At 35.8% G+C, this 25,782-nt stretch overlaps 1 protein-coding gene across 5 annotated transcripts in view; it reads right to left on the reverse strand.

The window, feature by feature from the left end:
- The window catches only part of eml1 (EMAP like 1), a 58,901-nt gene that overhangs the window by 19,533 nt on the left and 13,586 nt on the right, over nucleotides 1-25,782 (reverse strand). For 3 of the 5 annotated variants that reach the window (XM_016498573.1, XM_016498572.1, XM_016498571.1), the window contains exons 2-4: nucleotides 6,674-6,856; nucleotides 6,336-6,389; nucleotides 1,077-1,206 (exon numbers count right to left, since the gene is read on the reverse strand). In XM_016498573.1, the coding sequence (XP_016354059.1) occupies nucleotides 1,077-1,206; nucleotides 6,336-6,389; nucleotides 6,674-6,856 (367 nt within the window). The remainder of the gene's footprint in view (nucleotides 1-1,076; nucleotides 1,207-6,335; nucleotides 6,390-6,673; nucleotides 6,857-25,782) is intronic. The other 2 variants (XM_016498575.1, XM_016498574.1) reach the window with 1 other exon arrangement.

A 25,782-nucleotide genomic window follows, 5' to 3' on the forward strand; every position in this document is an offset into this window, starting at 1 on the left:
GACAGTGAAAGACGAGAGAGGACCAGGCCTGGATTTTATTTTGTGTTTTGTGTGCGGCAGTCGTCCGCGAGGGGCTGCCGCTTTACTTTCGTTTTTAAGTATTTAAATGTTCGCCGGTTCCCGCCTCCTTCTTCCCGTGACTACGAACTGTGTTACATAAACATTTAAATGGTGGCTGTCATAAAAAAATATAAATTAAACACTGAAGAACAGTAAAAGTTATAATGATATATTATATGGTGCATATATTTAGCAAAATGCTCCGCTCTACAGTTTATTTTTCTAATGAGTTTATGGTCACCGACTATGTTTTTTTTCTGAGGTAACTGTGACATTACGTGACATTGTTTACAAGCTGTTATATTGACGTCTTTGCGCGGCTGAAACACTGATTGTCTGTCACTCCACATTAAACAGCGCCAAAACTGCATTTATTGTTTGAATACTGCAATACAATGAACATAATTTGAAATCTGATACTTTGTTTCATATTAAAAGTACCAAAGCACAATGCTTATTGTGATTTATTGGACGGGAAGTGTCCTTCAATGTTCCATCCATTAACTGAAAACAGGCTAGACTAATCGATTCTCGGGATTTAATAATCGATATTGTTTCGTAAAAATGAGAATCGATCATAATCGAGATATCGATATCTTTTACCCAGCCCTAGTTATCTTGTGTATATTCCTGCTCTGTCTATCTATTATACTGAAAGATGACCCAGCACGCACAGCATAGAATACACACAATTTTATCTCCGCACTAAAGTGAATTGACTGAGAAGGATTTTAACAATTTCATCTTTATTTCTAAAATGAAAAGGACTAAGATTTCAGTCAATTATAGATAAAAGCAGGAATACATTACACAACTTGTATACACTAAATGGCTGAGGGTCACACACTAACATGCTTTCAAGTTGTGACTCACACAAAAATATATGCCTTGTAGATATTAAACATGTTTCATATCCTCAGACTGGATGAAATCAAAGTCTGAAGCTAAAAAAATCATTGTCTGCACCCATCAAACATTACGAAATGTTTTTGTGGAGTCAGCTTTTAATCTCTTACCTTTTGGTTGCTGGTGAGCTGCTGTCCTTCTTGGAGCTGGAGGTGGATGGCAGTGTGCCGCCCTTCTTAGGCAGGACAGTACCGTTATTGACCGTGGGTCTCAGGGGCAGGGCTGCAATCATCGGTCTAGCTGAAAGATGGAAGGACACATGGGCAGAATTACACACAGCACTGCAGTCAGACGTTTATTGCCTGTTGTTTTGGTCACACTTTGTTTTAAACTTTTGCCTCAACAAATTCCTAATGTGCTGCTTATTGATAGAAGTAGTTGTTAAGTTTAGTCATTGGGTAGGATTAGGCATGTAGAATATAGTCATGCAGAATATGTGCTTTATAAGTTCTAATAAACAGTCAATGTTAATAATAGGCATGCTAATAAGCAACTAGTTAATAGTGAGAATTGGTCCCTATACTAAAGTGTTACCATTGTTTCATACAAACTAGGTCCTCTTTAATGTCAAGCTTTTAATAGTTAACTTCACATTCTCAAAGGCTCTATGAAATCACTCTATGAAATCCTGTTTAGAAGTATTTCCTATTAAAACAGGAAGTCTGGGCGGTACATATAGAGGGACTTATCCCTTTTGTTTTAAATGGCCAAAAAGCCTTTGTTACGTCATAGTCATGAACAATCATTTGATACTTGTTAGTTGAATGTGGTTTTAGTGTAACTCTAGAGATCATTGGACAAAAAAATGTGTAGTGCAGGATGAGTCATCAATATTCTTGTGTCATTGTCCAAAAAGCGAAATATGAATTTTAAGTGCATATATCTGATAAAAGTAAATTTTGTTTATGGGTATATTAACATACAGATGAATTCAAAGCTAACACACATGGCAAATGCCATAAAACTTTAAATTTAAATTTAAATTTTACTCTTCTTAATTTTAATTACCATTCAAAAGTTTGGGGCAATTCATAAAAAAAAAAACATTTTTTGACTCGATTTGGTGTTTTAGAAACATTTCTTATTATTATCATGTTTAAAACAGTTGTGCGGGAAACTTTTTTTTAAGGATTCTTTGATGAATAGAAATGTTAAAAGAACAGCATTTATTTGAAACAGAAATTTTTTGTAACATTATACATTCCTTTAATGTTACTTTTGATCAATTTAATAAATACATGTCGAATAAAACTATTAATTACTTTCAAATAAATAAATACATACAAAAAAAATCTTACTGACCCCAAACCTATGAACAGTATATGTTTAATGCATCACACAGAAACATTTCCAGATGTCAAATTCAATCAATATAGGAAGAACTGGAACCAGTGTTGGGCAGTAAAGCATTAATTAGTAACGCATTACTGTAATTTGATTACTTTTTTAGTAACGGAGCAATTTAACGCGTTATAATTGTCAAAACAGTAATTAGAGTATAGTTACAAGCTGAGGTCTCTATACATTACTGCCACGTTACATTGCTGACAGAATGCAGTGTTTTATAATCTAGAGATTGTAAAAAGGATGTAGCACACACACTGTCGAGTCAAGTGCCAGTGGATTAGAGACCTGCTCCTGCGAGAATAAATTTCATGGAGAAAAAAGTAACGTAACTAGTAATTAGGGGTGCAACGGTTCAACTTACTCACGGTTCCGTTTGTATCGCGGTTTTTGAGTCACGGTTTCGGTGCGGTTCGGTGTGTGCTATGTTTAGGGGAAAAACGATATTGTCAAATAAAAATAAAGAAAATAAGAACAAATAATCGAACTACAAGTAACAGCACAAATAAATAAACAGTGAAAAAAGATACAAATAAAATAAACTGTGCTTTTCAGTTTTCTTAGGTAGGTCTAACAATTTTTAGGTACAGAAATTGAATAAATCAAATGTAAAATAACATTGCATATTTGACTGTATAAATTAAAGATTAATCCTTATTAAAGTTACAAAATTTATTCAATAAAGAGCAGTGAGAGATTTCCGTGTTGTTGCTGTTTGATTAACATTAAGAAGGTGCTGTCACTTTAAGAGAACGCACTGATCCAGTGCACTGATACAGTACGTTCCCTCTCGAGCTTTCACAAGACATCACGGAGATGTTTCTCCGTTATGGGAACCCCTTCCCTTCCAACCTTTCCTGAAGTCCTATTGGCTCCCGCCAGTCCAAATGACTGGCCAATTGATGCGAAGTATGCAAATCGCATGCAAATACTGACGAGCTCGAGCGGCAGTATAAAATGCGGTGCACGCGACAATTACGTCAGAATCTGATACTGAACGCAGCTTAGCTGATCGAGCAGCGAACACGGCGACCACCGTCCCCGCTCTCAGGGAACCGAGGTTACGACAGTAACCGGAGCGTTCAGCCGACTATGTTTGCTAGGATACTCACCAAGACGGCCATTTTGACATAATTTTTGTGTGAATTTGTTAATTCAAACACAATACTTCACAGAGAGCTTAATATTTGCGCTCGTTCTGAGACGTGGGTTCACGCGCTTCGGATGTGCGACCACACAGATCTTCTCACTGCGCGCGCGAGTTCACGTCTTCTGGATCTTTAATATTTAAACTGGCAAGGCTTAAATTAGTTTAGTTTAAACACAGATAGCGACTTGTGCTGTTCAGGTCTCACCTGCGCTATCAACACGTGATGACAGCATAAATGACAGTTATTCCAACATAAAGCACTGGCATTGATTAAAGAGTGACTGGTTTGTCCACGTATTGTTTTTTTCTCTCTCTCATCGCTGTATTGGGAAGCCAGAATTTGTATCCATCAACAGAAACATGCATTAGCCGAACTCTAACAAACCATACTACAGATGCATTGTCAGATTTAAGTTGAACCGCGGTCCTAGTGTAGCCTATGCCGAACCGTGTGTGGAGAACAGTACGGTTCGATTTTTTACCGAGAACCGTTGCACCCCTACTAGTAATGTAACTAATTACTAATTACTTTTGAAATAAAGTAATCAGAACAGTAACGTGATTACTTTTAAAAGGAGTAATCAGTAATTTGATTACATTTTCAGAGTAACTTGCCCAACACTGACTAGAACAGAGCATTTACCACAGTTTTCCAGAGTAGGTTTTTTCTTGCTTGTTCAGACTGTCCTGCAATAGTTTGAGCCACGAATGGACTCCATTAAAATGCAATTGTGGTTCACAGAAGTCTCGGCTGGTGAATATCCCTTTGTGCAATTCAAGTACTTAGTGCATCCACACCTGCAGTCTAACTGCTGATGGAAAAGATTTTTGAGAACCTTTATTTACATTCTGCATTATTAATTATTCATCACTGCAGATCTGCTTGAATGTGTTATGAATGTGTAGGCAGCGGGACAGAAATACAGTAGAAAAAATAAAAGAAAGATTGAGGCAAAAGCGCAAGTGAGAAATAGCAGAGCAAATTTTTTTTGTTTCAAAGAGATCAGCCTGCACAGAGCGTCAAAGATTATGCAGCAGCAAAGCGTGACTCATCTCGCACACACTGACACTTCAAACAGGCGGAGGAATGGATGAAGTGAACATGAGCTAGCTGAAGTACAACGAAAGTAAACATTTCTTTATTGGTTTAAGGAGTCTTGGACCCCAGTTTGACATTTGGTAGCACATATTCATGCAGTCTGGCTAATTAGTGTCTGACATCAAAGCAGCAAGTGTGTTTCAAACCTTTGAGACGGTAAAGAAATGTGACTAATTACTCACTTTATCCTACAGTTCAAAGGATTAGGTGGATTTAGTAAAGCTTTGTTAAACAGTCACCGAAGAATCAAGATATTTAAGGCGATAAGCCGCTTTCCATGTCTGTTAGTCCAAAATTAAACTCATTCTTGAGATTTTTCAAGGTCTCTCATTTTTGAGAGATATTACAATGTGGATGTGGTTGCTTGTCAGCCTAGCATTAAATGTAATTAGGACTGGAGTGTTTGTTAAGCACACTAACAAGCATCTTATAGTGTTAATCTCACTAAATTCAAAGAACTAGACAAATGTGAGAGAGAACTATATGTCGCACACGCTGGAGTGGAATTAGGGATGCACAATATATTGATGATTTTAAGAGTATCAGTGGATTTTTTTAATGATCTGTCTGATTAGGTTGACGTTGGAAGAAATAAGTTCCACTCTTTTCCTTAGCCAAGTAAAAAAAAATAAAAATAAAAAAGTTAAACATGATGATTTTATCCATGATTTCAGTTGTGTAAAAGTCAATTAATTTACTCAAATTTACTCACCCTCATGTTGTTCCAAACCTGTCTGACTTTTCTGCAGAACACAAAGGAAGATATTCTAAAGAAAAACTGTTTGGTTACCAACATTCTTCAAAATATTTTCTTTTATGTTCAATAGAAGAAAGACATTTTTGAAAGTTTTGAAACGACATGAGAGTGAGTAAATGATGACAGAATTTTGTTGGTGGACTATCCCTTTTTAAATGAACTTTAGTGTGAATGCTGTCTTTAAAAAAAGACAAATTACACATACATACAGTATATATTTAGAAAATATTTACATGCATCTACAGTAGATGCATATAGTTATATTCATATAGTTTATAATATATATACATATATATTTAATGTATAAACATTTTTTCTTAAATATATACATGCATGTGTGTGTATTTATATGTACATAATAAATACACACAGTAGACACACATATATTATGTACACAAAAACTTTTATTTTGGATGCGATTAATCACGGTTTTTAAAAATATAAATTATAATCATTATACTGGTTATCAGTCATAACATAAAAATTAGTATATTATTTAAAATTAATTAAATAATTAATTGTTTTATTTTAATTAATTTGAAAAGAATTTAGTATAAGATCAATTAAGCTTCTCTAAATTAAATCAAGTAGATTAAGCATTAATCTCTCTACAGGACTCCTGTTACATGGCTCGTGATTTATGCAAGTGATGCTGAACTTTTAATAACAAACAGAGTCACTAAAATACCCGCATGTATATAACAGCATGCAAATAAACAAATCTGTTTTGCACATGAATAAACATTCCGTATATAAACATGCTTACGTTACAAATACCAAAGCAAATACCAAATCTAATTAACATTTAAAATGGAACCTACTGATCTTGGATTATAAATATCAGCCAACATTTCTATATCAGTGCATCCCTAAGTGGAAATATAACTCATATAAAACTCAGTCCTCTGTGTTCATGCATTTTTGAAGCCAGTGATGTCAGTTCCAGTCATGTGACTAAACTGTGCTCTTTGTATTAGTGAGTAACTCTTGACAAGTGACACATGAGCCCCACTGCCTACCTGGCTTCCCAACATTGCTGTCAGAGGAGGGAGAGTCTCTCCTCACTGCTGCTTCTAAACACGCGCACAGTATGAGAGAACAGTTGAGGGAAGGGAATCGGAGGTAGAGAAGAAAGGAAATGAATAGCAATAGTAGGGGTGGGATGGAGATGAAAAATAAGAAACAGCACACAGGTGGTTCTGTAGTGTAGAGAACTGTTGTCCAGTGAGGCTCAAAGAAAATGCTGAGCATGTTCTAGCAAAGCAACTGAGATTAAATGCAAAGCTGAAATAAACAAAACGATCTGGAAACTCTAGGACTTTCCACCAGATGAGGTGACAGAGGGTCTGTGCGGTACCTTTGGTTGGTCCTTTCCTGTTGAGCATGGCCTGCTGCTCCTCTGAGATGTTCAGTCTCCTCACCACGTCAGCCAGCGCCGACTTGAGCAGCTGAATCTCATCCTCCTGCATCTGAACCCGCTGCTCCAGAGAGGCGATCCGGTCCGTCACCTCCATACTGCTCGCCGCCGAGGAACTGTCATCTATAACACACAAAAAACCTTCAAGTATATGGAAAGCTAATGCTGAAATTTCAATTTCATAACAGTTGTAAGTAAGTACCACTGTTAAAAAATAGGGATCTTCAAATAGGGTTCACCATATGTGTCTCAAAGAACCATTATTAAATGATTATGTTTAATATTATTAATATTAATAATGGTTCATAAAATATTAAAAATGTGTTTAATGTGGAAAATATTTACTTCCTATTAGGCTGTATTTTTATTTTTACCCACTACTAAATTAATGTTAGATGTATACACCTCAAATTAAGCCATAAAACGACGGCTGTCAATAGAATAAAATAATTATAATAATTCTCATTATTTCCAACCACACTGTAAAAAAAAAAAGTAATTTTAATGGTAAAAGCCAGTAAAAATTATACAGTACAAACCTGTTAAATGGTTAACTGTAAGTTTCCATTGTTAAAATTATATATATATATATATATATATATATATATATATATATGTCATGTAATTATACAGTAAAATAATTTTACATTTATGTAAACAATCATGTCAAAATATTGTTTTTGGAAGTGAAAAAGAACAAGTCATCTTAAAATTTACAGGGAAAACTTTAAATTGATATTCCCAGATGTATGCTACATTTTATTAAGTTAAAGTTTATTGCAGTATTTTAGTACCATGTTTATTACCATGATGGTAATCATGGTAACAAAACAGTGTATTATAAAGGCAGAAAATAGATTTTAGTACTTCAGTAGGATGATGTATTAAGGTTATATCAGTTTAGAAAGCAGAATAAAAAAGGTAACTATGTCAAATTCAGTAAAAAGGTTCTCAAATGGGATCAGGCTACTTGAAACCAATATTTTTAAGAGTCTGAATGTCAAACAAAGCTTAAAATGTCAAGCAAAGCAGATCTCTGACATCACACATCCCACTTAATAATCCAGTCCATTCTAGTTTATTTCCACCCGCGGTGACCAACAAATTTAAGCCAAACGCCTCATCCAGCAGGGTGCTTTTGAAAGAGTCAGCGAGGGATAGCCTAACATGTCCCTCTTCATCACATATAAACATGCTGATGGTTTTTGCGGCACCCTTCCCTAACAGCTGCTGACCTGGAGAAACCCTGTTGCTCCCTCTTTCACTCAGACACACAAGCCACACACATACGAAAGAGCAGTTAACTGTTTGCTAGGTGATTAGACGACTTTGTAAAGTCAGTGGTATGAAACATTAATGAAAACTAGTGCTTTCAACCCCTTCCTGAGAATAATGTCTTCATTAATTATACACTGAGAGGAAGCAGCTGGTAATTAAAAACAGTTAAAACATGCTACTGCATTTTTCAATAAGATTTATAAGCAAGCCATTCAATTAGCTGGGTGTGTCATTAAAGACTTTTTTAAATGACTCTACATCTGTTGGGATCTTATTGCACATAATTTTTTAACATTGTTTTAGGTCAGACTGCTATAATCATGAAATAAGTTCAGTAAGGTTCATTACATTAATATTAGTCAGTAAGTCATTAGGTATCACGAACTAACAATGAATATTACTTTTATTTATTACTCTAGGTTAATGTTAATTTATATATATATATATATATTAATGTTAATTTGTGTGTGTGTGTGTGTGTGTGCGTATATATATATATATATATATATATACACACATATATATATACACACACTAGACTTGTATCAGAATTTCCTGCAATTGTGACTTTATTTTATTTTTTTCATAATTACGAGACATAAACTCAGAATTGCACGATATAAACTCCCAATTCCGAGAAGAAAAATCTGAATTCTACGATTTATACTCACAGTTGTAAGAATTCAGTGGGAGACAAACTCAGATTTCCAAGAAAAAACTCTGAATTGTAAGATGGAAACTCTCCACTGGAAAAATTATTTTTATTTTATATCTACAATTCTGTTTTCTGCAAGAAAATTTAGCAAGAACAGTGAGATAAGAGGTCACAATTACATTTTTATTTTTATTTTTCTGTGGTGAAAACAAGCTTCCATAATGAACAAACAGAAATTAGTACATTTATGAATTAACATGAATCTAGTTTAACATGCTTTAAAGGTAGTTTTTCTTTTGTTAGTTCCCTAATACCTAATGCATCAACTAATGAAAACAAATTGAACCTGATTGTGTTACCAGCATTTGATTAATAACAATAGTGTAAAATAATTTACACTAAATAAGTCTCAGTTATAAACGGACATTCAGTAATACCATTTAAAATATGAATTCATAGCGAGTGTGACCTGAATTATAAAAATGCCAACTATGAGTCCTATCAGCCTGAATAATTGGCAGATGGGAAGCTTCAGGCAAAATAAAAAATGGATAGTTTTGAAAGTGAAATTTAGATAAGTACCTTCCACTGCAAACATTCAATCACTCAATGCTTCCTTACCCCAACTGAGCTGTATAATTATACCCTCACACACATACAGTATACACACACATCAGCACAACGCATTTAATGGCCTCCAGCCATTCCACTTAAAATTCAGTTGCTCGCCCTGCAAAAACGATCATAGTCATTAATGTTCAGCGGTGATTAATCGCCTCCTGAAGATAAGCCTCTTTATGCAACACTATTTCACCCAGTCAGGATATTCAGATAACCCTTAGATTTATACTTACCCACACAGACCGGCACACCTCAGCCCTCTGCACTGGGAAAACCATCCCAGTATCCCAACATTCAAAAAGTTTCTATTGCTGGATCACTAAAGGCTTTGTTAATCACTGCACTGAGGCTTTTTATGAGTGCATTATGAACAAAAGATCATACAATGTGAATCCCTACATACACACACGCACACACTTCAACCAAGACAAAACCTAATAAAAAATGACTACTAATAATTAGAGCCGCAAATCATGCTGTTAGCATAGAAATTGTCTCTTTGATGGATGAAATTAATCATTGAATGACGCCGTCCCACAGATTCATCTTTTCAAAAGCTCCATGGGGAGATTATTCTGTCTTTTCTCCAAGCACAAACCCAGTTTTCAACCGTTCTGTAGCCGCTGGTGGCATAATGCTAATAACCAGCACAATAAATGACTGTCACATCTGCTCAATAGCCTAAAAGTGCTTCCCGTTCATTTGACAAATGCACAACATAATACCGCACTCTACAAAAGCGCACCTGAATGGTCAGCGATAGGGATATGCCAGTATCAAATTTTCATGTTGCGATTAATTGCTAATGCTTTTATCACGGTATACGGTATTATCACGGTGTTGACATTTAGTTTTAAAAAAGTGCTGTCATAATACAGTATAACAGGTTTAATAACTTTTTTCTTATAACAAAAATAACTGAACATTTAAATGCAATAAAGCAATACAGAAAAATGTATAAAGCTAAAAGTTTTACACAGATTAAAGTGCAAAAGAACTATAAAGACCAATAGGTATCCCTTTACAATAAGACCTCATTAGTTAGCCTTAGTTAATGCATTAACAGCACAAGTCTAGTCAGCGATAGAGCATGTAAACACACGCTTAAACACATATTTAATTATATTCCTTCTAAAATGCTAATGCACTCAATTGAACTTCTCAGCTATGCATGACTGCAGGTGAGCATCAGGGAGCGTGCGCTTAAAAACCATTAGCAGGAATATATCAGTGCAGCATGAACGGACACAAATTGCAATTCTTGTTGCTGTTCGTTGTGTTAAAACAGAAGGATTGGCAGGCGTCCATATCTTCTAATGTGTTTCAGAAATCAAATTAACTGCTCAGACTGAGGACGCACTTCCCTTGCCATTGTCTCTCACTATCTCGGTCTCTCTCCCACTTCCCCTGAATTTAATCTCGTTCTGTTTCATTGTGATTGGATTGGAAGTCGGCCCATCTCTGGCTTCATGTTCCACTGGAAATTACAGTTTGTTAGATAGCGCATCGCTATCCTAACTAGATCTTCTATTAGCTTCTGTTGGTTAACCTCCAAACACTGAACAGCTCTTCCATAACTATTATCTGGTGATTAGACAGAAGATCACACCAAAAGAACTGAACAGTTAAAAACAAAACAGCACTGAAAATCTTCACACCTGCCCTAGTGGAGTAAAACAGAGATGTCCAGTATGATTATTCTTAAATTAATCAGTTGATCCAGCTCACAAAATCAAACAAAGTAGCTTTAGGAACTTTATTTAGGCTTAAAAGTGTTAATATCAGGATAAGATTGTGTAGTCAGAGATGATCTATAGTGGTTAGTTTTACAACTAGAGTCTATTTATTTCAGACACCCGTCTCTGGGAGAGGCTCAATCTAGTGCTGGGCGGTATACCGGTTCAAACTGAATACCGGTGTTTATTTTTGTTATGATATGAATTTTTAAAATACCGCAATACCGGTGTATGTCACTTAAACAACGTTCGGAACGCGACACTGTTTGAAAGGAGTCCCTTTTCACTGTTGCACTGTGGTGAGGGAACAGCTGTATGTGTTACTAAGCGTGAAAGTTCCAAAACTGAAGCTGTAGAACTAATAGAACGTGATGCCACAGAAGAACTCATCCACAATATCCACACTGACCGCCACAAATATCCACCGCCCCCTGCCATCAGCTCCCGCGTCTCACACACACACGAGCGCGACTTTAGCACTAGATTTAGCAACTTTCAGACCCTTTTATCGGCTTTTTTTCCACAGAATATTCATACTGACAAACCTAGCGACTTTTTTGGATAAACCTTATCTATGGTTCAGTTGGAAGATTTCGCCAGTGCTGTCCCGCGAACGCGAGGTCTGACTTTCCCGGAGAAGTGTCACGTCTCTCGGCGTCTGTTCTGTGCAGTGAGCGGCAGAGAAGCAGCGCATTCAGTTAGCCGCACCGCAGCCGACTCGTCAATAAATGAGTACAAAACAGCGTTTCCTAGCACCTGTCGCTTACTGATTGTTTGGAATTATAAATATGAGTGTAGTTCGTCTGTTAATATCACATGCAAATATATTATTTTTTTTTTTAAGTTTGTTACTCAGATGCAGGCAGTGCGCTGCATGAGACAAAAAAGTAATATAGCCAAAACAACTCGTGTTTAGTCACTATTTAGTGTGGTATTTTTTGACAATATTCACTCATCATGACAGTAAAATAGGGCATTCTAAGTCAATATACTGCAGTATTTCCTCTCTCAGTCAGTAGAAAATATGGTTAACACCCGGTCATGCATAAAAAAAAATACCGTCATGTACCGTGAAACCGGTATAATTTAGAAAAATACCGTGATATAAATTTTTGGTCATACCGCCCAGCACTAGCTCAATCCCATTTTGCTTTAGACAGTTTAGTGCATGAATTGAAGTCAAATACCTGTCTGAATGTTTTTTCCATCCTAAGAAAGAGAGACAGAACTGATCTCACACAGACAGCATGGCCACCACGAGACAGATTGTGCTCTTACTGCACATAAAATGAGATTGAAACTGAAGTCCAATTCCTGACCTATTGGCCTGACTAAGCACAGACATTCATTCGCTGCTTTAAAACCACTGCAAAGAGTTTCAATGTATCCATGCTTTGAGAATTTCAATGTATCAATACATGCTGCTAGGTGAAAGTCCAGGAAGCGCAAACTTAGCTGCAAGATATGTAAATCTTGGGACATAAACTCTGAAAGCTTCACATTAAGTACTTAATAAATATGAATATATATCAGGTGTATTATCAAAAAATGAAAACTAATTGTTTAATGTTACTTTAATCTCGCCAGCTACTTTTTGATCATCATGAAATACAGAAAAGAATGAAACAGTTGTACTAAATTATTAAATTAGAAATTGTAAGATTAGGCAAATGTGTTGAACAAATACATTTAACAGTTACAAAAATGTTTGAGTTAATGTTAACAACAATTTTGATTTAAAAAAATAACTAAAATCAAGAATCTAATATTACAAATTAAAAATTCACAATTAAAAACTATAACTGTAATGGTACTCAATATACTGATATTCAAAAAATAATACCAATAATGCTTTAAAGCCATTAATAATGAGCTAGCATAAAGCTACATAAAAAGACAGAAGGGCACTAGGGCAGGGTAGAAAGTGTTGGTGGATTATCAAAGCAAAACGGACTCTCTTTAATGTCTCTCTCAAAGCGCTGGGGCTGATTAATAATGCATCTCTGGTCTCTCTCCAAGTCTGAACCTACTAGCTGACTCACTCAAACCCTGTATCTGCCCAGAAATGAGTCTCAACAGCAGCAGGGTGCTAAGATTTGTAAGGATTATCATTACACTGACAGTGAATGTGATCATGTTCCTTTACTTTGGAGGCTTGTTTCCCCTTAAAATGAAGGAAAATCTGGAATATCCCATATCATGCTTAATAGAGCTGCCGTATAATGCAAATTATCCATTGTTCAGCAATGTTTTGTGGCTGAAATCCAGTCATTTTAAAAGGAATCCATACAATCTGGAATTTCGCACAAGCGTGAAAGATTTACACATGCAGATTTCGCAACGGGTTCGAGTTGTACTTACAAATTCGCTGCACTCACCAGCAGAAAGCTGCATGGTTTGAAAATGACTTCTTGGAGCACTACTACACTACTGACAGTGGACTTTTTTATCTTTGAAAATTTGCTGAAATTTCGCTACTGTGACCCCAACAAGAAAAATAATCAAGGTAAAAAAAACAGCATTCAGAAAGAGGCTATTTGTAAGTCACCACCATTTTTTTGGCTGCTTCATACATCTGTCTTCAAGTACGAGAGAAATGTGACTTAAAAACATATTTCATTCCATACTGAAAAGTATAGATTAAAAATTAGCACACTGTAGTTAATGAAAATAATGCATTTTGTATGCTTAAGAATATTAGCAGTTAGCTTAGCAACATGTTAACAGCAAACTTAAAACTGCCCACGTAGGCAGTAAACATCACAGAGCAAAAACCTTTTTTTTCTGAAAATGTTTTTTAAAAATATGCTAATTTTGTGAACAAAACAAATGCTATCCCTTAAATGCTAAAATACATTATAGGGGCAAGAAAATATATTTATAATCTTGCAAAATGTATTTTGAAAAATTTGACAAAATAAATATAAGCTAAAAATATGAGGTAAATAAAATATAAACAATACTGCATATAACAATACTGCAATATTAAAATATGTATTTTTTGCCATATGGGGCAGCTCACCGGTTTTTGTAACAGCGCTATTGTGTAAACAAAATGCATCTGGTCTCAGTGAGTATCAAAGTGAATCCTCCCAGAGCTTTTCACAAACCATTCTCATCAACCAATTGGCCTCTTACATAAAGAGTTCACGCTGAGAGACACAGGGAGGATCTCTGAGAGAAAGTGAGTAAAAGGTTTGTGTGTGCTTTAAGAGGATTACAACCACCTGCTTTCCCAACCGCTTTGTTTTTGCAACCTGAGGTCACAGATCCAAGGTCAGTTCACTGAGGACCCATCTGCAAACTCTGGTGATAGTAAAACAGTGTGCTGTCTCGAAGGTGTCAGTGATTCAGAGAGGGGGGCTGGACCGTTATATAATCCAGCAGAGTCCCAAACAAAGCAAGAGAACAGTGTGCAGCCAAGCTATCTGCCAGATTACAGGTACATAATGAGGAAAAAAGATGGCCTTCAGTAAATAGGACTTACGAGTTAAAAATAGGCACATGAGATCATCCCAGAGACCTCACCCATGACCTCTGACATGGAAAGAACAGGAGAAAGAGAGAAAGCAGGGAAGAGTTGATGAGCAGAGCCAAACTGCCCCCAAGAGAGAGACAGCATTTCAATCCACTTTACATCAGCAAAATCCACCTTCAGGTCAAGCTGTAATCAACCTATTAAAGCCAATGCCTTCTTCCATTCTGATTTCAAATCACTTGTTAGGGTTTTATAATTGAGGCTTAATATTTACACGTTAACAGTATTGACTAGATTTTGACATTTTCTGAATAATAAGTATCACTTGGCCGCTTAGCCTTATCACCACAAATCTAGGATGTTGTGGTTGCCAGCAAAAAACTATGTGGTTGCTAAAGTGTTGTGAGTGTTAAGATCATAGATATATAGGTAGATGCCCTATTAGCGGCTGTTTCTACGGGCTGCTATGCGTAACCAGTCATCATATTGGAACGGTCAAAGATGGTCCTTGAACCAAAGGCTGTTGTGGTATCTCACTGATTGACAAAACTCATTGATTTTTATTGTGAGTGACGACACATTGACCGTTCCAAGATGGCGGACGCGTCAACATGTCTGAAGTGATCGAATGTGACATCTACCTATACATCTCTATCAACGTGTCTACAGCGCGGCACAACAAAATACAGTAGAACCCATTATAATCAGATTATAATCAGTGATGCTGTCTAGACTGTTCCTTGTTCTATTTATGACATACTGACACAAAGTTCAAATGATTTGCAACGGTCCCTTTGTAGCATCCAGTGTAGACAGACTTTAACTGTTGCAGCATGGCATGGCGTGACACGATATGGCAACTGTTGTGTCTGGTGTAGACACGGTGTAAATGTTGTTAATGTGATGCTATGTGGTTGCTAAGGTGTTCTGAGTGTTTTGTGTTGCTATATGGTGGCTAGGGTGCTCAAAGTGTCACATAGCATGTTGCTATCCCTTACAAAAATTTATTATAGTAAAAGTGTAGTAACAGTATAGTAAATAGTATTGTTTACCATTTGAATAACCATAATTTCACTACAAACACCATGGTTAAACTCTAGTTAGTGTAGAAAACCAAGGTTAATTTGTAGTAACCGTGCTTTTTTGGTTTTATCTGTAGTAAAATCACGGTTAATTTTAGGCATGTGTTGTTTACAATATTTAGCATGTTGCTATGCAGTTGCTGGGGCATTCGTGGTGGTTCTTGCACTCAAAAACATCTAGAAAGCACAACAAAACAACAGGCTTTAGGTAAATCAAGATTTTAAAAGTCAAACTTGTTTTAATTTGACAACATCTTCATGGCGCAAGATGCTAAAAACTGAGACAAGTCACAAAAACATCAATCTATCCATATTTAATGGCATGAAATAAAAATCCCCTGTGTAATTGATAATAATGAATGTTATTGATGTTATTGTAAAGGAATTGTCCATGCATGTTTCTTTTATTTTTATTTTTTTTACGTAATTTTGAATTGAAACTCGATCATCCACAATACAGAATATCGAAGAATAAAATTTATTTTGCCATTTCCATCACATCGTGACTGAAAAACAATGCAGACAGATCCAAGAATGTGTCCTATGTGAACAGCCCCTTAGCAAACACCACTAATGAGAGTATGTTGGGAATTATAAAATAAGGACATAGAGGAAATGGTTTGCCAAATGGCTTCTTGGGATATTAGTGCACATCTTTTTTTTGCATCTTTCTCCTTCTCTCTCACAAAGCCATTAGCATGCTGCCAGCGCCTTACCAGCACGTGTAAGACAGGCAGCAGAAGCTACATGTGTGTTTACGTGTGTGTTCATTAATCACGCCAGCCTCCATCCCCACGGAGAGACTCCAGACAGGACCGAGTCAGTGACAAGTGATGCGGAGATGCCTGCAGTGTTGTTCCCTGTTAATCTCCTCCAGGCAGCCAGGGAGGCAGAGAAAACAACTTTGTGTGAATCGTAGAGGCAGGGTGTTTTCCACCCCCCACTACCACCCTGCTCACTGGCAAGACACCAACAAGGGGGGCTATTTTAGGGACAACGGTGCTCTAGCCCCAAGCATTGCTGTTGGGATGCAGGAAGTGGCTGGGCTATGAGAGGATTAAAGGGAAACTGAGCCGATCCTGATCAGCAGTTATCCCTGTGCTCTGGGAGAAAGTGCACAGGCTTAACACGCTCTGATGTATGGGTTCATGAGACTACTGAAAACAGAGCCTGTGTGTTGTTTTGGGATCAAAAACAGCCAAATGTTGGTGTCCTACAAATGAGCTGCTTGGCCAGAGATGTTGTTTAGCAGTTTAATGTTTAAAATGTTTGCTAGCAATAATACCATAAAGTTTATGTGCTTTGTTCAAGAAATATGAGCAGAACAAGCAGAAATTTGATGTATACACTTAGATTAAAAAATACAGAAAAAACATCAATCACTAAGCAAAGTTGTGAGTAGGACTTGAAAATGATGATGCAAGGAGATAAACATTTCTGTTAATAAGTCAAGTGAACATGGCCAAATATCAGATGATTAATAATATCAGCTTGGTCAATATCACTCATAAGAATAAATGCTTGCTTTTTAAATTTCCTGAACGAATTGATTATTTTAACAGTTCAAATGTTTGAGTTGTTTTTAGGGGTCTCTTCTGCTCACCAATGCTGCATTTGTTTGATCAACAATAATATAAAACCGTAATATTGTGAAATTTTGTTACAATTCAAAATAGCTGTGTTCTATTTGAATATATTTTAAAATGTAATTTATTTATGTGATGGCAAAGCTGAATCTTTAGCAGTTTTCAGTGTCACATGATCCTTCAGAAACCATTCTTATTAAAATCAATGTTGAAAACAATAGTTGCTAAATATTTTTAGGGAAACTGATTTTTTGGGATTCTTTAATGAATATAAAGTTAAAAGAACAGCATTTATTTGAAATAAATCTTTTTGTAACATTATAAATGTGTTTACGATCACTTTTGATCAATTTAATGCATCTAAGCTGAATAAAATTATTGTGCTATATTGTAAATTTTTATTAAAAGGAAAGTTCACCCTCAGTTCACTGACATTTACTGTATGGCGTCAGAAGACTTGGAATATAGTGTATGGATGGCTTTAATTTTATTTTTGTCATTTTTGGACCTTAGCGTCCCTTGGTCACTCACTTTCAAGAGCAGCAGGAGCATTCTTCGAAATGTCTCTTATGTCCCACAGAAAAAAATAAAATAATAATAATCATACAAGGTTTGGAATGACACAAGGATGAGTAAATAATGATATTACTTAAACATGGCCAGAGAGGTGGTAAATTATTAATTTAATAATTTAGGTAAAAGAATAAAAAAGTAAACTGAAAAAAAAACGGTTAAAGAAATTACTCTTTTAAGAACACAAATTATTATTTAAAAAAGTGCTTTAAACTAATATTGTGCATTTTAGCATGTCTGGAGAGCCTTGCTGCTAATGACACCTTTCCAGACAACAAAACGCACTTATAGACAATAAAAAGAATGCTCTAAAAGTGAAGCTACACATCATGTCATGCTCCCCACCCCACCCACATGCTTGAACTCCATTTCGACAGACTAATCAATGAAGAAAGCCCACTCGTTCAGTCACAGGTGACCTTACTGTCAACTGCAGTGAGGAATGGCACACACAACTCTCCAAACAACAAAACACTTATCTGTCTCTATGTTTAATCAGCCAGTGCCTCTGTTCATGGGACCCACCCAATGACAGACAGTCACCATAGAGATGAGAAGACAAAACCGACCTGGAAAAGGCACGCTGGAGTAGAGCAGAAACTGCGGGTTGTGCTGACTCATGCTCTCCTGAGAAATGGCACAACCGGCGGGGAGCTCTGGTGGCAAACGAGGCAGGGAAGGAGGAGAGGAGACTGAGGATTTTGAAGGAGTCGCAGAGGGTCTGAGTCACAGAGCAGGAGAAAAGTAGGGCAGCATTAACTCAAGACTGGCTCCGCTTTCCTCCTTCTGACACAATGCTCTTTTCAGCGTGTGTGAAAGCCTGGGCTTTCTTCTCCTTCAGAACCCAGGGCATTGTGCACACATAACAAACAGCCCAGAACAGTGGGTGGGTGGGTGGTTTAATTAATCTGAAGTGTTGTTCTTTGGGTGGGTTTGCGGATGCTGTGCGCTAATGACACTGGATGTTACATGCGGAAAATCATACTGTATGTCAAGCCCCTGCGCAGCACAACTGAGCTGATGGAAAAGAGAAAGTGTGTCAGTGCTCCTATTGTTAACTAAAACTATGAATAAACTGAACTATTGAATCCTTTTCCTTAACTTAAATAAAATATTCCAAATGAAAAAAAAAACACTTAAAAAAACTTCTCAAAAATTAGAAATGTTGCATTAGCAACTAACTGAAAAAAAAAATACAAGTGGAAGTACTAAAATTTCGAAAAAACTAAATTAAAATAAAGCTAAATAGAAATATTAAAAACCAAAAATAATAAAATGACAAGCACATAAAATTACTAAAAGTGAAAACTGAAAATCTAAAAATAAAAGGTAACTCAAAATATTAATAAAATTTACAGAGGTATGTAAACAAAAATTAAAATCTTTTTTCTTAATTGAAATTAAACGAGATGAAATGAAATAAAATATAAATTTTAAATTGAAAACCTAAACTTAAAAAAATTAAAATGAGAAAATAAAATTATCATTTTTTATAATCAATAATTATAAAATTATTATTATTGAAATTTCTAAAACTGAAATAAATAGAAATATTAGGAAACAAAAAACAAATAAAAATGACAAGCATATAAAATTACAAAAACTAAAATTAAACTGAAAATATAAAAATAAAAGCTCATTCAAAGTATTCATAAATACTATAATAGTATAGTTTATGTTTATTCACCAGATATGTACAAGCTTCAGCTTCCATGCATAATCTGCTCTGAACAAAAGTACACGGGGAAAGGCTTGCCATGGCTCTCACTTGTGATTTCCCAGTGGTACGCTTACAAAAATGTCCATTGGATAATGGACGCTCAAACAATAAAAATACTGAAAAATTCAAAAATAAAATCCCAATAAGTCTTTTGGTTGGACTTATTCTGGTTCATACAACAACAGTATATGAAAGACATGCACTATGTTTTGCCATTGCAAAGCATTAGCATATTTTGAAGCAAAATTTGAATAATCCTGTCTGCTTGACACCCCCACAAAGGCCTCTTTGTTTTGGAAGCCCTTGAGAGTGAATGAGCGAGTGGAATATTCCAAAAACCTCCTTAATGTACAAAAATAGCACAATACTATGCCTTCAGCGGGACATGCTTCAGATATGTCGCTGACACCTTGAACGCTGCGCTGCTTATGGCTAAAAGGCAAAATGCAGCATGTCCAGGAAAAACATCTTTTGGTAAGTTACAGTGAAGTTTCATGAGAGTCAATCTGTTAGTCTGGAAAATATGGAAGCATGTTCATGCCTCAGAGTGAAAAAAAAAACTTAATAAAAAAACCTTGGTAATGGTAAGAAATCACAATTTACAAGTAACAATTATGAAAACGTAAATTTGCAAATGAGAGATAAAAAGTAGTAAATGTGATATATAAAATCATAATTAAGAAATAAAGTTGCAACTGTAAAACCACAATTACCTTTTTATTTTTTTTCTCTGAAAACAAAATTGACTGCCATAGGAAATCATTTATTTCTTGTTTCAACAATCTTTTAAAATATTAGAAATATTTGAGTATTTGAGAATACTTGAGTACCAAATCCGCATATTTGAATGATTTCTGAAGGACCATATGACACTGAAGACTGGCTGCTAAAAAAAAATCTGATTTGCCATCACAGGAATAAATTACATTTTAAAATGTAAAATAAAAAAACTATCATTTTAAATTGTAGCAATATTTTACAATATTACTGTTTTTACTATATATTTGATCGAATAAATGCAGCCTTAAAAAAGGCGAATAAATGCATCTTTCTGATCCCAAACTTTTGAATGGTAAATTATATAGAAAAAACGCGAGAGAGAGAGAGAGAGAGAGAGAGAGAGAGAGCATGCAGCACGAATGGCTTCGGTCTTTTCAGATAGAAGGCCTGTGCAGATGATGGTTTGAGAATTGTTATCAGTAAGGTAATGGGAGAGCGTGCCAGATAAAGAGCCAATGCAAGTCATCTGGGGTCTGCCACATAACAGACAAACACCGGCTGTGTCAATATCACCCATTTAGGAGAAGACGAGTTTTATCCCTCAGTCTGCAATTTTTTATGAGAGCACAGCTCAATAAATAACAGCACAAGCGCCACAATACTAAAGGAAATCGATGTCTAGCTTTGAACGAATCGACAGCCCTTGAAGAGTTATTTTCTGTATATCAATATTTACCTCCAAATTCAAGTGACAGCCTTGTAAGGTCAGTGAGAAAACAATGAATAAATGATGTCTTCCAACTGTGGCTCTTATGAATTGCATTAGAATTTCAACCTTTAATATTCTTGCTGCTAAGTTTGTGGAGAGGTCAAATGTAGAGGCAAGTGGAAGCTTTTGTTCATGACATTCATTCTCACTCACTTTCAGTTTTCTCTTCTGGTTCGGTCGGTAACGTGAGCAGGTCTTTAATCCTAATCCTGTTGCACATGCATCCATCAGTGGCTCAAAGGACAGCCAATAAGAAGTGAGAGCCGAGTGCCAAGAACAGTTCTCTGGCAGCAGCGGCTGAATGAGACAATAGCAGTCAGAAAGACTGAGACGACTGGTAGACGTCTTGATGCCAGAACACCAGATATCCTGTTACTCCCTTTGCCAGAACTCACCGCCAATGTTTAATTTAAGTAAGGACATGAGGTTAATTTGTCTCCAGAATTCTTCAGGAAATAACAAAGATGATGGTCACGTTTTGGCTGAATGAAAACAATTATGTAAAGGTCAGTCTTAAAGGATTAGTTAACTTCTGACATCATTCGCTCATCCTCATGTCTTTCCAAACCTGGAGCACAAAAGAAGATATTTTGAATGTTTCAACAGTTTTCATCAATACAATGAAAGTCACAGGGGGCCAAAACAATACTGAACCCTAATGACTTTCATTTTATATTGTCTTTTTATATTTTTTGTCCTAATCTGGGTAAGGACACAAGTTTATTTTTCAGAATCCCTGAGGAAATAACTAAGATGATGGTAATGATTTGACTGTACGAAAACCATAATTTAAATGTTGATCTTAAAGGATTATTTCACTCAGAAATGAAAATTCATCATTTATTCACCTTCATGTCGTTCTAAACCTGTATGACGTTTTTTTCTTTTTCTTTTGTGGAGCACAAAATAACATATTTTGAATGTTTTAACAGCTTTTGTCAATACAACCCCAAAGTGGGCCAAAAACAATAATGAACCCCACTGACTTTCAATGTACAGACACACATGGATACATTTTTCATTTTATATCATCTTTTATATTTGTTGGTTTAACGGTTTTGAATAAGATGGTGAATAATTTTTTTTTTTTGAGTGAACTAACCCTTTAAGATTGACTTTAAATTGTGTTTTTATTCAGCCAAAATGTGACCATCATCATTTTGGTAATTTCCTGAAGGATTATGTAGGCAAAATAACCTCATGTCTTTACAATATAAATTTTTGTCTGAACTATCCCTTCAAGAGCAGATGAGTCTGAGATTGGCAACACTTTAAATAAAGGTATAATGCCTCTAGAATCTGCCTATGAAAATTAATTTGCTGGCCCAGTATCCCTACAACAGTGTAGTTTGCTGATCAGTAACTCGTGAAGCATTTAAGAACAAATGACTTCATACCAGATCCAGAGCTTCGGCTGAGCACTGTACTGCCGGATGACCTCACCGCAGCGCTCTCCAGCACACCCTCATTGAATTACCCACAGTCCTACGCTGGCCTGACAAGCCAGAATACAGGCCAGCCATCACAGCAGCTCTCATTCTCACTCAGCCGAACAGAGTGAATGCAGAAAAGCAGAGAGATTGTCTTTTTCATTTAAGAACTTGTAAACCAAGACGTTTATAAGTGTAACTGATGTATGAGGCCTATAGCAGATTAAAGGGCTCTGCTGAATGGAAGACTTCTTAGTCTACATGACTGCCAAGATGATGAAAGAGCAGATTACACCACAACCACACAATCATATCATAGCTTCAGTGTAAACACAAGTCAGTAACCTCTGATGATCTCATTAGCCAGCCAAGTGCTCACATGGCAGATATGCAGCTACGCCATATGACCCCAGAAACAAATATCACTCTAATGTTGGATTTTCAAAATGAACTTTAAAGGAGATTATGGACTGAACACACTAGGGATTAGGGCTGCACGATTATGACAAAAATCATAACTGTCGATTATTCCCTTGAAATTGTAATTGCGATTATTAATTACGATTATCACAATTTACATTGAATGATGTTTATATGATTATTTTTATATGAAAGTAAACAAGCTGAAAACACTCTTCCTGAAAAACTTTGATTGCTTTTCTATAGTATTAAGCCTCAAATGTCAACTATACATTGGATTGGTTTCTTCTTTAAATAAAAACTTAATAAATAAAAATATGCATGGTATTATAATGTTATACTAAAACTAAAATTAACAATGGAAAAACCCTTAAGATAACCTGTAGAAAGAAAAAAACGCATCTTAAGCACGCAGAATAACAGAAGTGGAATGAAGTGAACGATTAATTGCCGCTTTGAACGATTACATAATTGTGGCATCTGTAATTGTAATCGCGTTTAGAAATTCGATTAATTGTGCAGCCCTACTGGGGATATACTGATATTAAAATTCTGGTCAATACTGATAAGCTGATAGTTATTTTCCATGTTATGGCTGATAACTGATAAATGGTCAATATTAAAATTAAATACTATTTTATGAAAATAAATAAAAAACAAACTACTAAAAACTGAAACCAATCATTTTAAATGCTTCAAATGCATTTTTAAGTGAATTCAGGCATCACAACCTTAAAACTTACAGTATGAAACATGGACATTCATTTGAAGATTTGCTAAATATGACATTATTATTATAAAATTAACATTTAACAACAACCATAATAATAAATATAGATGCAAATATTGCATTAAATTATTATTCTTTTTTTTTTAAATGTTTTAAATTATTAGTGATTTAAAAGATATATGCATGCACAATTAAATATCTAATTCAATTTTAGCATGTATACTGTATCCATTGGTTAATTATAAAATCTCTAATTGATAACATTATAATATGAAAATACTGTGAATGTCTAGAACGAACAGAATTATTGTTGATTTAAAGTAAAAGAATACTTACTTTTGCCAACAAGAAATTTGAGTACACTGTATAAAAATGTTTTCAAGTCATAAATCAAAGATTATTGAAGCATGTTCTACAAGAAAATACTCCTTCAGTCTTTCTACTACAAAAATGTATATTTATTTTAATGTGTTACCTTCCATTTCTTTGTAATTAATTGTGAAATTTACTTAGATTCTATGCCATTTTTTTTCAGTATAGATTGAAATAAACCCTCACCGATAAAGGCTTAAAGGGTTAGTTCACCCAAAAATGAAAATTAGTCCATGAATTACTCACCCTCAAGTCATCCTAGGTGTATATGACTTCCTTCTTTCAGATGAATCCAATCGGAGTTATATTAAAAATTGACTTTGATCTTCCAAGCTGTTTAATGGCAGTCAGTGGGTGTTGCAGTGCATCAGTCCAAAAGAAGTGAAATAAAGCGCATCCATTCATAATAAAAAGTGCCTCACACGGCTCCGGGGGATGAACAAAGGCCTCCTGTAGCGAATCGATGCAGTTTTGTTAGAAAAATATCTATATTCAAAACGTAATAATCACTTTAATCTAGCTTGCGCCAACAGTTGTACACGGAAGCAGCTCCGGGCTGATGACGTATGAGGTCAGCGTTGCGCATGTGTGGGTGAGTCTCAAGAAAACCAACTTTGTTTACATGATCAAAGGAAGCAAAGTTTCCTTACTTTAGCAAAGGAAAACCAGTCTCCTCTTGGCTTATATCGAAATCCTCCGACATTCTTCTTTACAAATCCTCGATTTGCGATGCGCAACGCTGACGTCATACGTCATCAGCCCGGAACTGCTTCCGTGTACAACTGTTGGCGCAAGCTAGATTAAAGTGATTATTACGTTTTGAATATAGATATTTTTCTTACAAAAACGCATCGATTCGCTACAGGAGGCCTTTGTTCACCCGCCGGAGCCGTGTGAGGCACTTTTTATTATGAATGGATGCGCTTTATTTCACTTCTTTTGGACTGATGCACTGCAACACCCACTGACTGCCATTAAACAGCTTGGAAGATCAAAGACCATTTTTAATATAACTCCGATTGGATTCATCTGAAAGAAGAAAGTCATATACACCTAGGATGCCTTGAGGGCGAGTAATTCATGGACTAATTTGATTTTTTTTGTGAACTAACCCTTTAAACTACAGTTCAATAAAACCTTTAATGTAAAAACTCATGCAACAGCACAGCATCACATCCTGCACAAGAGCAAGGAGAACTTCAGATGGTTTTCTCTAGCGCTGTGATGTCATATGAGGTTCCTTAACGCAAGAGATTAATGGTGTTTGACAGAACAGTGACACGCACTTCTATTCATCCTGGAACAAGGAAATCCCTTACTAACCACCCCAAACTCCTCTCTTTTTTTCCTCTTTTATCATCAGCCCTTGCCCAAAAGCCTTGAAGCACCAGCCAGCATACACACACGACTACAGATGGCAATCAGGATGGCAGAACAACAAAAACACCCCAACAAATCAAAAACGACATCCTCATTCTTTAGCTTGTTGGAAAGCTCTTGAGTTTCATTTTCACTGGAGAACGGTCTGATGTAATAAAGGCGTAAGAGATTTTTCTCTGCATTGTTTCATTCAAAACGAACACGTCTGTCTGAAAACAACATCAAACACCTTCAATCTCAGGAATGACAAATATGCTTCACCTAAACACTATAAAAACCTGAAAAACATGACATTTGAGAGATGCCCTTCTGGAAACACTTGCTTCGGGAGCATCTCAGTGTAAGAAAACTGTCAACTACTATCAAATCCTTTCAAAATGATCCATCACAGCCAAGAGGATTTTAAAACTTTCTCAAAGTTGAGGGACTGAAGAAGGTCATAAAGGTTAAGTGCAGCACCTGAGGTACCACCATCCAGCTGAGGCAACATGTTTACCTG

The sequence above is a fragment of the Sinocyclocheilus anshuiensis genome, unplaced genomic scaffold (genome assembly GCF_001515605.1).
Source record: "Sinocyclocheilus anshuiensis isolate Anshui unplaced genomic scaffold, SAMN03320099.WGS_v1.1 scaffold446, whole genome shotgun sequence".
Classification (NCBI taxonomy): Eukaryota; Metazoa; Chordata; class Actinopteri; order Cypriniformes; family Cyprinidae; genus Sinocyclocheilus; species Sinocyclocheilus anshuiensis.